The 15,629-nt window shown below is 36.4% G+C and overlaps 1 protein-coding gene across 1 annotated transcript in view; it reads right to left on the reverse strand.

Moving 5' to 3' along the window:
* COL12A1 (collagen type XII alpha 1 chain) overlaps positions 1-15,629 on the reverse strand; it is a 111,984-nt gene that overhangs the window by 85,000 nt on the left and 11,355 nt on the right. Inside the window, exons 4-13 of the mRNA XM_045843384.1 lie at positions 14,902-15,045; positions 14,396-14,455; positions 11,971-12,234; positions 11,630-11,794; positions 10,793-10,966; positions 8,505-8,795; positions 7,736-8,338; positions 6,326-6,598; positions 3,287-3,559; positions 1,341-1,613 (exon numbers count right to left, since the gene is read on the reverse strand). Coding sequence (XP_045699340.1) covers positions 1,341-1,613; positions 3,287-3,559; positions 6,326-6,598; positions 7,736-8,338; positions 8,505-8,795; positions 10,793-10,966; positions 11,630-11,794; positions 11,971-12,234; positions 14,396-14,455; positions 14,902-15,045 — 2,520 coding nt within the window. The remainder of the gene's footprint in view (positions 1-1,340; positions 1,614-3,286; positions 3,560-6,325; positions 6,599-7,735; positions 8,339-8,504; positions 8,796-10,792; positions 10,967-11,629; positions 11,795-11,970; positions 12,235-14,395; positions 14,456-14,901; positions 15,046-15,629) is intronic.

A 15,629-nucleotide genomic window follows, 5' to 3' on the forward strand; every position in this document is an offset into this window, starting at 1 on the left:
AATCTCTCTGTAATAATCACTATTACAGAGAGAATTTTAATTAGAATTTTTTTGTTTATTTGCTTTTAATTCTTGACTAAGTCTTGAAGCTTTAACCAAAACTGCCTACTGTAGGCCTTGTCCCTGCTAATTAAAACATCTACGACCCTCCAAATTCCTGGATCCATCAAATTTGATGGATATTTTGCCAAATATCATTGTGGTTTCACATGACAAAAAATACTTCAGATTTGTTTTATTCCTATCACCGTTTTTAAGTAAGTCATTTAAAAGACAGTGATAAGAAGGAAAGGAAAGGGAAGGGAAGGGAAGGGAAGGGAAGGGAAGGGAAGGGAAGGGAAGGGAAGGGAAGGGAAGGGAAGGGAAGGGAAGGGAAGGGAAGGGAAGGGAAGGGAAGGGAAGGGAAGGGAAGGGAAGGGAAGGGAAGGGAAGGGAAGGGAAGGGAAGGGAAGGGAAGGGAAGGGAAGGGAAGGGAAGGGAAGGGAAGGGAAGGGAAGGGAAGGGAAGGGAAGGGAAATATGCCTGATTTTCCATGTAGGTCCCCAACCACGGTGCTGACTCATCTTGGTAATCATCCACTGATATTTCCTTCTAACATTGTATTCCATACTCACTGTGGTTAAGTTAAATCTATACTTTTGTCTCTCCTACATGACTTACTTTGTAGTTGTGGTGAGTTAATGCTAAGGGGCTATTAAATTTCAAGAGATCCTAAAAGACATGATGAAGCCTGCCAACAATTTACTCTAGAGAACCAAGGAAGGAGCTCCAGTCTTGTTAATGGTTCTTACTAAGTACAGCATTAACTTTGAACTTCTAACAAGCGACTGAATTTTAGAGGACATTTGGAAAACAAACAAAGAGAAACTCAGATTTTCAAGTTCCTCAAATTATCATGAATGCTTTCCTGCATGGTGACTGAAAAGAAACTGAGAACCAGAAAAGGGTTCCTATCTGCTTTTGGGTGAAAAACAGCTGTGTGACCTTGGACCACCCAAACCCTCGCCACCCACAGATGTTTCCCAAGTTGCCTTCCCGCTCTGAGTGTCACACACCTATTCTGCATTTAACCGACCCATGGCACTACAGACACATTTCTAAGGCCTTATTATGCTCAGCTCCCCAATACACTTCTTCCTAATCAAGTTCAATTTTTCAGTTGTTTACATTCTACATCTCTGAATAAGAGGCAATTTGATGATTACTTATTATTCAATACAAATTTCTCTTAAGGAAAAGAACTGCACATTTCCAGATTTCATTCACTAAAAACATTTTAAGTTTCCTAAATGCAACCACAGACAAACTGAGGGATTTTTATAAACTATAACAGTAATTACCTTCAAGTGTTGTTCCTTCTCCCAAAAGGGCATCTCCAGCCCCAGATGCATACAAGGCCGTCACAGACAAGGTGTATCGTGTCCCTTCGTTCAGTTGTCTCAGCACAGCATTGGTTGTGTCTCCCCTCACAGTGACCTCTTGAGTTTCACCTCCTGCCACTGGGGTGTATGTGACGAGATATTGTTTCACTTTTCCTGGTGCCGCACTCCAAGATAATCTCATAGTTGATGTGGTAGGGTCAGAAACTCTTAAATCTCTTGGGTTCCCTCTAACTTCATTAAAAAAGAAAATCAAAACTCATTATTTAATAAAATGACTTGAAAAACCTTTTGTTACTTTACATGCATGTGTGTGTAAAATTAAATTTATATCCTGGGTGAGAATTTGGCAATTTTGAGTGTTGACTGGCCGACAGAGTTCAAGCACTTCTAAACTAGGCTCCGCATGGTAGAGGCAACAAAGCAAAGACATCTAATTCCCCTGCTGTGTTTACACAGTTAAAATCTTCCATGTGTGGACTCCATCATGCAAAAAACTATAAGGTTCTCTCTAAAAGTGGAACAAAGCACTATTTTATATATATATATATATATATATATATATATATATATATATATATATGTATATATATGGTTCATATATGTATATATATGGTTCAGGTTCATATATGTATATATATATATATGTTGATTAGTATCACAATGTTTTTAACTCCTCTAATAAATCTTCAATTAGGAAGGGGTTCATTGGCATAATGCTCTGAACATCTAAATGTAATGGCCAGGAAAATACACTAATGTAATAAAAATGATAAATGATAAAAATAATGCTGTTCCCGAAATAATACATAAGAGAGGAAACAGCCTAAATGCGGTTTGGCCTCAGGAGCTGGTGAAACTCAGGGGCTGCCCATCCCTTTGCTACTATGTTCAGCATTTCATGACTTAACTGGCAGAGTGACTATGTTGCCCCTGAAGGGTGTCAAGGCACCCAACTTTGTGACACTCTCCACAGGGCACACAACAGCCAGCCACTTCTACTCCAGAAATCAGATAGATAAGGAGTCACTGAGTCTTTTTATGATGCCAGCACAAAGAGCCCTAGATCCCCAATGAGAAAGAGAAAAGGGAAGAAAGCGAGTGGAAAGACAAAGGTCTGCACAGGAAAGGCTCAATAGCTACATTACGCAGGGACAGAAAGAGCGATGCAGGAGGAGCTAGGATGGCTATTCCCTGTGAACGCCTGCACAAGGATGCCAAAGTCCCCAAACTTAGATACACGGCTTATTAGCAACATGAGTCTGAGTTATTATTTAGCTTCCTTAGCCTTGATTTTCTGGTAAAACTGGAAGAATAATAATAACAACTTCATAAACTCTATCAAGGGTTAAATGAGGTAGTATATGAAAAGCTCTTTAAACAGAACCTGACACACATAGGTGCTCAATTACTGTTCATTATTACTAATATGTTGTTAATATTATTGTTATATTTTAAAAACTTTAAAAATAGGGAATAAAATTTAAATTATGAATGCCTTAATTTTTCTCAATGAATAACATTAAATAACAATTGGCCACAAATATCAGAACCTACACCATTTAAGTTGGTATTCTGAAATCTTCCTGAAGAAGTAGTATATAATCTGTTTTAGTGATGCATAGCAGTTTGATTTTTAATCCCTAGCCATCTTTAAATTTATATTAAAATATTTAATAACATTTTAATGGAATATTTAGACCATGCTATAGCATTCAAGTTCTACCAACATGAATAAATACTGTAAGTCAAAAATTTCAGTAACTGAATTCTAAAAGTAGTAGTCTAAAATACTCAGATAATTGAGACTGAGTGTCTCAGAGCTTGTAGCATGTGGAGCGTTGTCCAAAGTCTCTCCTGCAGTCTGAGATTTTAGTTATTACCATACAGTCAGGATATTTCTCTACCTTCTTCGGTGGCTGCATTTCCAGTGAGTGGAGAGCCAGGTCCTGAGAAATATTCAGGAATTACAGAGACTTCATATTTTGTGTCTGGAGTCAGGTTCTCCAAGGTTCTTCTCCTTTGGTTGGCTGGAGTGGTAACTTCTTTGCTTTCTCCACCAGCAACTGGTCTATATATAATTCGGTACCTTAAAACTCTCCCTGGAGCTTGGGTCCAAGTAATTTTAAAGCTGTCTGTAGTCTCATCTGTCACTTTTAGGTTTCGAGGCGCTCCTTTTACTGAAATTTTAAAAACAGTTGACTGATTTTACATGAAAAGTACAAAACTAGCTCTTGATCACTAAATTATAGCATTGCCCTAAACAAACCCATATGCAGTTTTTTGACAAACACCCTGGTTACTGCATTCATTTAGCCAGACACTCACTAGAGTCTGAAACAGCAAACAAATGTGATATCCAGAAACAGAGTAGGTGCTGTTAACTTTCTAATCAAATAAAGAGGCATATATAATAGTAACCTTTTAGAATCACAAATACTCTATTAAATGATAAATTCATATTGACATAAAATTCAAAAATAAATACATTTTGTTTCTTCAAATATAAGTAACCAAGGCTTTCACTCTCACCAGATTTTCTCAGGAAAGTAGAAAATAATACCTGACACCCAGGTCTACCTCATTTGCCCATTCAAATGAACTGTTTCTTCCAGTCAGCACCATAACTAACTTGTTACCTGTACAGTCATTTGACTTGCAGAATAATGACTGTACAGGTAACATGACTGTTAAGTCATGTTAGGTAACATGTCCATTTACATGTTGGACCTAACACATTATAGGTACTTCATGAATGCTAGTTAGATCTAAATCTTGAGGTTCAATTGCAATGTGGGTAACATCCACAGATTTTTATTAAACCCAAATGAGAACATTATTTGGCTTTGGGGTTAGTAAACATGTTTAAATGACCCCCATTTGTTTAACAGGGAATCTGTCCACATGGACAACACATTCAGGAAATGAACTACAGGTTATTGTCTGCTCGATCCGCTGGGGTGAAACCCCAGTGCAACATGCCTGCATGCACCTCTCCACAATCACACCTTCACCTAAACACCCAGCACATCAAGGAGAGAGAAATTATCTCTTTCAAGAAAAGAAAGAAATGGCTGTTGATGGCCTTGCATCCATGATTCATTTTTTTTATTATAAGGCAAAAGACTAAATTAGTCCTCCTGAATGAGACAATAAATTGATGGGTTTGAATACTCACCTGAAGCTTAATAGACATGTAATTCTGAGCCTCAGATTACTCCACAGTAAAAATGTGACTACTTAATGGGATTATTGAAGTGGTTAAATGAGATAATCCCTGGAAATCAATTATCATAGTACCTGACATCTGTCAGGACCTCAATCATTGCTAGTTTAATAAGGGTACTGCATCAGAAATTTCCTCATTGACTAGATAAATTTAAATCTCAGATTTCACTACAGACCAACAGAACCGGAAAGGCATTACCAAGTTCTGCTGTGGTAACCCAATGAGCAAAAGCCAGAGTATATATGAATGTAATCACCTATACTCAAAAACCTTGTAGACCAAAATTTGCTCTTGAGGCATATTCCCATCCCCATGCCAAAGTGCTGAAGAACAAGGGCCAAGTTCAAGAAGAGGTAATGTGGACATTACAGAGGAATCATGAGAGAGTCACGAATATCTAAGGATGGACTTGTAAGTCATACAATCACAAAACTCATAAGACACCTTAGGCAATTTAGTACATTTGCTGGCCTTTGAGTAGAAATATACCTAAACCATGTGCAGCAGAAAACATCAATTTTATTTGAAAAATCTTTCAGGGAAAAAAATATTCTCTAGCTTTTATCAGCAATGTATGTCAACCTGTGCCTTCCCCATCAGCAAATACTTCTTTGTAACAATCTTGAACTCTTCACTGTGCTGTTTCAGCCTCTTCTCTTATCCCCAATAAAAATAGAGAAGAACAATTGACATCTTGTTCACTATATTTATCTGAAAAAGTAATGGTCTGGTCTTAGTCCTCCCAACCAGGTTCATCAGTACCTTTTAAATGTCAAATGTAATGAATCAGAAAGTATTCAATTCTACCTAGAAAAGAGAACATATCTAAACAAACACTGCTTAAAATATCTGATAAAATTTGTGTGCTCGTGCTCTCAGCAGCGTTATTTACAATAGCTAAAAGGTGAAAGCAACCACAGTATCTGTGTGGGTGAATGAATAAACAAAACACCATTTATGCATCCAGTAAAGTGCCATTCAGCCATAGAAGAAAGGATGTTCTGACACACACTACAACATGGATTACCCTTGAGGACATGATGCTAAGTGAAATAAGCCAGTCACAAAAGGACAAATACTGTATGATTCTACTCATATGAGGTATGTAAAGTAGTCAAATCCATAGAAACCGAAAGTAAAATAGTGGTTTCCAGGTGGAGGGGGGAGGAAGGGAAATAGGGGTTCATTGTTTAATGGGTACAGAGTTTCAGTTTTGCAGGATAAAAAAAATTCTGGAGATAGATGTAGTAATGGTAGCACAATATAAATGCTACTGAATGTACACTTCAAAATTGTTAAAATGGTAAATCTTATGTTATATAAACTTTACCACAATTAAAAAAGAAAACATTTGGTAATATATATTTGTCATCAGATCCATAGATAAAGTAAGGCAGTTTCAGAAGCAATTGAGCATGAAACTATTGAAATGTGAGACAGAAAATGCTATAATTATAATTATAATTATAATTATAATTATTAACAGTTCTCCATGTCTATTAACCTCAAATTCACCAAAGTAAATCTAGGGCTTTTTACTTAAAAGGCTTTTTTTCTCCTTTTAAGAAGATTTATGAATAGCTGTACTTTAAAGAGGCTGAGTCTTACAAAGGCATTCACAATTCTGAACTATAAGCAGACTGTTATTTCAAATGGTAACTTTGTTCTACAATAAATTGCCAGTTTTTGGAAAACAGTGGCAGAAACCCCATCATACCTTCTTCAGTGGTCTCCTCTCCAGTTAGGGGAATGCTGAAGCCATCTTCATACTCCGCAGTCACATTGACCAAGTACAGGGTCTCTGGCTTCAGGTTGTTGAGGACAACGCTGGTGCTCGATGCTGGCTCCACCACTGTGACCTCGTCATCCCCAGTAGCTTCTTTGTAGGTGATGTGGTAGGAAAAAACATTTTCTCCAGCGGGTGACCAGTTAGTTTTAAAACTGTAAGAAGTCACCTCAGAAAAGCTAAGATCCTTTGGAGGTACATAAGCTAATTTAAAAAAAGAAGGACATAGTTTAAAATTTTTAAACTTATAAAGCTAAATTGGACTTAATTACTACATATTCCTAAAGCGGCTGAGTCATTTGGGAGAGTGGTCACTGAGACTGATGTAGTGAGGAGGTATTCCACATGTGAGCACAGAGAGAAGACCTCGAACAGCCCTACAAGGAGGTGCTGATCATGTGTTTTGACCATTCGTAATACTAAGTTATGTGGTTTAAATGACTAATTAAAATTGAATTCGAATCTTGAGTTTGTTAAGACAAAGCTGTAATGCAATGGTCCTGCCCACAGCTGGGATTTTAGATAGTAAAAGGCCTATAATAAACCATCAAAATGTTCCCATTCATCCCAGGCGATTAATCACATATTAACCTTTGGTAGTAAACACTTTATTTCAATGTAATAATTGAGAAATTTTTCCTAATGATAGAACAGTTATTAAACTAAAACATAGGAAGAGGCAATGTTTAAGGCACTCAGCCTGTCTTCAGAGGACATACAAAGAAATGGAGAGACAAGAGAATGTAAAATCATCAACAAAACAAAGCAGCACATATGAACATCAAATGAGTGAAAGTGATGTTATAGCACCAGAACAAGTAAGAAAGGCTTGATGAGAGATGAGATGTATAACTGAATGCTGAAAAAAGGAACTTGGACAAAGGAAAACAAGAGGGACAAGGAAGCCCAGATGCAAGAAAGGATGCCCAAAACTGGTCCAGGAAAGAGAATGTATAAAATAATTCAAAGGTCCAGGACTATAGTCTAGTTGTCCTTGATTCAAAGAACCTAGCTCAGCATCTAGCACAGAGTAGACATTCAATTAATGGGCATTGAATTGGATATGATAAATAGGTATGACAAAGCTCGTTCCTAGCCCTGGTTGAACATCTAGGATCAGAAACATCTCATGACTCTATAAAGCAAAAATGTCTAAGAGAAAGTCACATCTCAAGGTTAAGTAAACTAACTTTAATGGTTTTCAATAACATAGGAAATTTATTTTTTCCTGTATATTTTATGGAATTCTTTTTAGAATTCAAGAAGTATATTATCTACAATTTTAAAATAAAAAATTCTTTTTCATGAAGAGATAACTTTTAATCTACAAAGACTACTAACCTTTTTTCTTTATAGCTGCCAATTCTTGCTCAATTCTAAGACAGATGGACTGTGTGAGTTCAAAAGATATCCTCTGAAAAGCATCAAAATCTTCCACTGTGAACACGTGGGTCTCGGCAGGAGGAGAGGCAATAGCTTCTAATTCTGAACGAACAGCATCTTTCACACCAACTGCAAAGATTTCGACATCTGAATTCCTTAGTTTTACAGCAGGATCTCTGAAAGCATCTGAAGATTTGCCATCAGTGATAAGAATCATGACCTTTGGTACATTGCTTCTTGAACCCTTGCTAGGCACAAATATTTTCTCTCTGACATAAGTCATTGCTTTCCCAGTGTTTGTAGATCCTCCTCTGTAGGGGAAGGTGTTTATTGCTTCAATTATATCTTCAACTTTGGTGAATCTTTCCAAAGTGAACTCAGTATGAGGATCCCGGCTGTACTGCACAAGACTTATCTGTACTCTATTTGGTGAAATCTCAAAACTTTTTACTAGAACTTCCAAAAAGGCTCTAACTTTCACAAAGTTGGCAATCCCGATGCTATACGAACCATCAACCAAAAACACAATATCGGCTTTTATATCCACACCACGTGAGCATTCTGTAAAAAGAAAGAAAGCCAAATAAAATTCAACAAGTATGAATTAATCATGAAAATATAGCAGTATATTGCAAATACTTTGATTTAAATTAAATCTGAATCAGTAAGACATACTATCAAATTGGCCTTCACTTATTCCAAACCCAATCATCACCTATTAACTTACCCACTTGAACTTTCATTGGCTGAGTCTTCTCCATTATTGAAACAGGTTCACTGGACGTCAGTCCCTTCATGGCAGAAACACTGATCTGGTATTCCGTGTCTGCTGAGAGGTCACGAACACTGAGTGTGGTAGTCTGAGGCCCCACACTCAGAGCATGCTGGCGGCTTCCAGTGGTCATGGGTATAAGGAGGACTTTATATCCAGTCACTGGGCTAGGAGATGGGGTCCAACTTAGCTTAATGTATTTTGATGAAACTTCTGTTGCAACCAAATCTGAGGGAGGTTCAATAACTAAAAAGTAACAAGCAGAACAGTGATTAAAAAACAGTGGGATGCAACCTTATTAATTAGGTCTGTAGGTTTGGACCTTTAATTCTCCTCATTTAAACTAATCACAAATGTATCAAGAAACATTGCCCAACCCCAGCCTTCCTCGTTGACCTGTACCCAGCAAATCAAGAGAGACTTGGTGCCAGATTTTTAGTCAGGAAGCTAGGATGTGTAGGGGAAAAAAAAAGTCCTTGGAAGAAATTAATGATAGGACATCTGATGCCTAATTCTTCCCTGGGACCAAGATTTCCATTTACTCATTGTCTTTATTCTCAGTATTGATAATGTTTGTTAAATCAATTACTTAATTCTTCAGAAATTTTTCCCCTCTAGTCATATTATAAGATAAAAATATAACATTTAAAAAATACTTTATAGTATTCCAAGAAAGGTAAAGAATTCACCAAGTCCAAAATGACAGGTTTCTATCATTTTAGACAGTTTTATTCCCCCTTAGTTCAAGGTAAAAAAATAAATAGTTCAACAATGTTCATAATGTCACCAACAAGAGGTAGTGAAACAGCAGTTTACAACATATATACTAACAAATACTGAAATCTAAAAAATTTCTATCCTACTCAAAGTACCATACACTTAACACAAAACATAAAGTACTTTCAGATATTTCAGACCAAATCTTCAAAATTTCACATTTGTCAATGGAATCAATTTCCCAGAAGATATCATTCTAATTGTTACATCAGCCTACAAGAAGTAGATAATAAACAAGTACAAGGTGACTCACCATCTCCTCAAAAAGGCAATCAGATAGTATATATAAAAAAACTGGTGTCTGAAGAAGAAAGAGATCATGGGAGAGAGGCAATGAATGTTCCAGCCACAAGGCTGACCAGAACTCTTGAGCGATTCAGAGACAGCACAGGGAACAGAAGTCATGGGCAAACACCAGCAAGGACAGAAGACTGAGAACAGCACCTGGGGTGTGGCCTGCACCCTGTACGGGGGAGCTGCAACAGTGGCAGATCAGAAATTTGGCCTCCCGGTACATGCAGCCCAGTGAAGAGGAAGAGGAGTTAGAAAGCTTCAAAGATTACGTGAAGAAAGGTTAACCAGAGAAAAGTGGGTTGGAGGATAGATTTTGTACTTACACCAATCAAAAAAGTCAGCCATTAGGCAGTTAAAGCAAAGAAAGAGATTCTGAGCCCATGAAGCAATGAGAAGGAGCTTTGAAAGAATTAGGGCTAATGGACACTGCCAAAATACTCAGGGTTTGGAGTTTAAAAGTTTATGTAATTGAAGACGTAGCTATTTCGAACTTATCTCTAATCACTTGTCAGTTTTCAGGCTAATAGGGGAGCAATCATGGAAATTGTGACTTTTTAACACCTGAAAGGATGGCTATGAAATGTCTTCTCTTTCTCCCATGTATTCAGAAGCAATAACATATACAAATGGAAACATTTTCCAGCTATAAGAGGATCAAAATGACTGATTTTGAAATATTCTTAAAGTTCTGAAAACATGATACAGAATATGATGATGGAAAACTCTTTTCCTTCCCCATTTATCAAAACACTGCTGCTATTATTTACACTGCAGAATGCTAAAATTAGTATTCTGTCCCACACTGTCAATGTTTCAATCAGAGTGTAAGAAAATTAAAGCAAGTACCTGAATAGCATAATTATGGACCCTCAATATATATGAACAAAATGATCTTAGAGAAGAAAACCAAGTCAAACTTGTCCAAAAAATATTTTTAAGAATGTTACAATGATAGAAATATTTTATCACTTAATGTTCCACTGAGGGGGAAGGAAACAGCACAGATGATGTCAATAAGCTGCATAACCAACAAACTGTACAAGTGGAGAACACGGAGAATCACTGGAGGATGTGGGTGAGTGAGAGTGTCTCCTCCTGGACACCTGCAAAACTACAGATGCTATCAAATAATGGAGGGGACTAATGCATGGAACACACAACAGTCCACTCACCTTCCTCTCCACTAACCAATTCACCAAGTTGTTCATCAACACCTGAGCACACCTGGGAGATTATCTCATTCTGAATATCCACAATCGCATCAAAGTTGGCCACATTGAAAACATGGTTTAGTGAAGGTGTGGAGGCAATTTGTTTGAGTTCTTTTGCATCTGCAGCTTTAATGCCTTAAAAACAAAAAGAAGAGGACATAGTGAAATGAGAAAGGTGCTGAACTGGGGAAGACCTTTGTTTTCTCAGTCTTTCACAAGTGAAGACATTTTCAAATCCTTATTCAGTAATAAACCAGAATCGCTCTGCTCCATAAATAAAGTGTAGCTGTTCAAATGACAAAGGCATTTTATAATTTCACCTAAAGCGGCCAGCCCAAGATAAAAACAAATGGTCAGGAAAACAGACTGGGCCCTCCTGCCGACCACACCACCATTGGTCCTTGCCATCTGTAAAGATAATACTTTTCTCTTCCAGAGTCTAAATGAGCTGGATGGAACCCTCTGAATTCTTCAAGTATTACACAATGTAGGAAACATAAAAAACACTTAATGATAATACAAGGAGGATCTTTATTAGAATCATTGGCCCAGCATTCTTTGAAGAGTAGAGGGCTGGCAAAGAATGTGAATACCAGCGCACTTAATGCATACACTAAGGGAGTTACGTGAGAGAAACAGACAAGCCGAATTTTTACTCAAGGATGATATGGCTTAATACTACACTACGCAATGCAGTAACACTTTTAACAGCATCCTTCCCTGAGAAGTCAACCCTTTGTCTTCCTAAGCATTAAGTATTGAAAAGTTCTAAAATAAAAATAACAAAACTTGACCTACCCAAAGAAAACACTTCGACCCCAATACTGCGAAGCTCTCTGGCTGGAACCTCCACTTCGTCCTGGGATTTGCCGTCCGTAATAATAATTGCCACTTTAGGAAAGCCAGCTCTTGCTCCAGCAGATTCCGTGAAAGTATTTTTAATTAAGTAATCAATGGCATCCCCTGAAATGAAAAGAAATATTACATTCATTCACCCTGCACTACACAATTTTGCCAAAGTCAAAAGCTGTGATTAATCTCAAAATTATTTAACATATGATAATTGTGCAATGCTTAATTTCTTTCACAAATGGGATTTTTCATTTATTTTCAACAATAACACAATTTGTAAAACATACCTGTCATTGTGTTGCCACCTTTGTATGGGATTTTTTTAATTGCAGCAAGAAGTTCATCCCTTCGGTAGTACTGGTTCAAGTTAAATTCAGTCCTGGTATCAGAGCTGTACTGAATAACTCCAACCCTTGTCTTCTCTTCCCCAATGTCAAAAGCAGACACAAGAGCAGTAATAAAGTCTAATATGTACTTGAAATTATTTCTTCCCACACTCCATGAGCCATCCACAAGGAATACTAAATCAGTCCAGGCACTGACAGAGCATTCTGAAATACATTTGAGATATTTTTAAATGATGCATTATTAAATCTACTTGTTGCTAAAGGAATACAAACTAACACTGCAAAAATGTTGGCTCCTTAAATCATCTTGATCACTAGAACATATTCACATTGGTCTTGACCCACAACTGGCATGCACAGAAGAATATAAAATTCTATTAGCACACATAGAAGCAGTTTCAGTGTCTTCATGAAAATGCATTTCTGAAACCTAAGTCTTTAAATTGCTAAATAAGACATGCAAGAAGAGAAATAGATAGATGGCCTACTCTCCAAGAGCATGTGATCCAAGTATTTATGCTATCAACTTATTTTTATAGATTGTATTCTCACTCCCCTGCTCTCCAAGTAAAAATTATATAAAGTATCTGGGAAACGTAAAAAGGAAAGGTAAGCAAAGTGTTTTTACCTCTTGGTCTTTAGCAATAAACAAATACAAAAACAAATGCTATACCATTCAGGCAAATGCAGTTGAGGTGAAGAAATGAGCAAATCTGTTAATGTTCTCCTTCATTTTTCAATATACTTGTCTACAGTTTGCAGTGATTAGTCTAGAGGGCTAATGAATTCTAACAGGAGTAAAGACAAGCACAAATAAGATGTAAGATAGCCAGACTATCTTGTTTTCTTAGTTATCAATATATTTAAATTTGATGACAAAAACCTACTTCTACTAAACAAAGAGGGGAAAAAACATTTTAATTCAAAAGGAAAAGTAAAAATGCACATGGTAGCCTTAAATTATGAAAATGCAATGACTTGCTTTTACAACTCTCTGTGGTCAGGGGAACAGGTTGGTTTTCATGAAAATCTATATTTGTAAGGCAACACTGAGTGAACTTTCTGAAAATATTTGTGTCCTTGTGGTCAGTTGATAGATAATAATAATAATAATAATAATAATAATAATAATAATAAAGTATTTCCCTAGTAAGAGGAGGAAAGTGTCCTGGAAAATTTTGCAAGCAAAATAAAGGTTGTATGCCCAAAAAATTTTTGCATGCTATTTAATGGGCCAATTTAAATCTATTGAAAAGTCAGTATTTGTCATAATGCTTTGATCTAAGATAAATATTGGTGGTTCAGGAAAAATATTAGCATTGTAACTGCATACTTCATTTTAGTTTATTAGACATCAGAAAGAATGATAAACAGTGATCTAGAATAAAAAATTCCAGATAAAGGAGGCTTTGGGTTCACAATCTTTATATTGTCATCCTGGGTCATAAATCCAACTTCTTCAAGGTAATAAAATTAGAGTCCAAGAAACCCCTTAAAGGTCTATCCCACTAAATCAGACAAAGCAGTATAAACCAAAAGGAGGCTAGAAAATGCAAAATCTAGAGTAAATAAAATTGCTTTCATTTGATTACAAATGTACCCACTTACCAATTATGTCTTATGAGGCTCTGGAAAAGGCTACAACTGTCATCAACCAAGGTCATGTTAATACCCTAGACATGAGTATAAGATATACGCAGACCTGGAAATATACATTTTCATGGCAACTGAATTGCTTGTAACACTATGGGAGCATCTTCCTTCTGTTCCAGCCTCATATTTCTCATACATCTTTAAGCTACCACCTATTTCTATCAGTTTGTCTTTGAGATATGAGTTAAGTCCAGTGATAAAGCTTATTTTTCACTTACTACCAGAATCCTGCAGGAAAATTTGGACACCCAGAAATTCAAAGCATTTCTAGTAAAAATAATATTTAGTAAACAGAGTGAAAAATTGGCTAGAAAGTCAAAACATAGATATTATAACTACTTAGTCATACATTACTATTACATTGTCTGTACTTCTAGATAAAGCTTATAGAAAATAACAGAAATGTGATCAGACTATGTTTTGAAACATCTTTTCTTTTAAGATTTTATTTATTTATTTTTAGAGAGAGGGAAACTGAGAGAGATAGAGAGGTAGAGAAACATCAATGTGTGAGAGAAACTTCGGTTGCTTTTCACACGGCCCCAACTGGGGACCTGACCTTCGCAACCCAGGCATGTGCCCTGACTGGGAATCAAACCAGTGACATTTCAGTCCACAATCCATTGAGCCACACCAGCCAAGGCTGAAACATATTCATATTACCTTTATTACTTTTACAAATCTAAGCAAAAATATTAAAGGAAATACTTACTTTGTACTTCTGTTTTTCCAGGTTTCTTCTCCCCTGGCTTCGTCGGACCACCTGTCTGAACTGAGTCAAAACCTGATTATTACAGAAGGAAATGAACCCATACAAATACTTCCTAAAAATAAAATAAATGCATTGTCTTTTAAATGTATGGTCCATGACTAGCTGTTAATAGAATACAGCCAAATATGCACTTACTTGCAACTAAATTTTTTTAGTGAGTTTTAGCTATATTTCAAAAAGATATTAATGTTGTTGCCTGGCAAACTTTAATGTTTTTAATAGTTTTCATTCATAACATTCCTGATGATTCCAGAGGCCAGGGTTATAAATCAGGAATGAATTATTCACATCCAGTAATAACTAGGATCATAAAAATGACTATTTTCAGAAAAACAGTTAATACTGATACAAATTAACTCTGCAAGGTAACAAATTAAATGTGAAAGTTGGAGAAATCTTCCACAAAATGAATTAAAAGAATAAAAGTACTTTATATGTGTGCTTACTTGTGAGTTGGCCTATAACTGGTACACTTTCTTCTACTTCATCATATGAAGTGATGGTCACCACATACTCTATTTCAGGTATAAGGTCTGACAATAAAGTTTCAGTGGTACTAGCTGCCAGGGTAAATTCTTTAGTGGGTCCATCTGGAAATATGGAAATGAAAATACGAATGTAACAAAACTTTTTATGTACAATACAATATGATGTGATTCCCACATACACTCAAAATCTGAAAAATTCAATATATACTAGTTATCAGAAGATCCAAACATTGTGTTTTACTGTCCTTCATAACCAAAACTTTGAATTCTAGAAATTCAGTGAATAGACTGGCATTGCCTTCACTTGTTATGAGCATATTCAATATTTGTTTGAGGACTCAAGGGTTCCTCTAGATTAAAGATACACAAGAATAGCAAACCAAAAATCTCTTATTATTTTGGAAAACTAATAATAAATAACAAATCTTCTAATAAATGAGATATAAAGTAGGAAATAAATAATGCATTGGAGGAGAGCAGAGAAAGAGGAAAAAAGATGAAAATCAGCTCCAGGGAAATTAACCCCATAGGCTACTATTAACCTCTACTGGGAAACAGTCAGTGTGGAAGCAAAGAGTCCCCACACCCAAACAGGTGCCCACCTTACTGGGCAGCCACACACCTCCGCATCAACTAAGTAGCAAATGTTTCCAGGCACAGAGTACCTGATGTTTACTTACCTATTA

This window comes from Phyllostomus hastatus, unplaced genomic scaffold (assembly GCF_019186645.2).
Source record: "Phyllostomus hastatus isolate PE091 unplaced genomic scaffold, TTU_PhHast_1.1 phas_contig_40, whole genome shotgun sequence".
Lineage (NCBI taxonomy): Eukaryota > Metazoa > Chordata > Mammalia > Chiroptera > Phyllostomidae > Phyllostomus > Phyllostomus hastatus.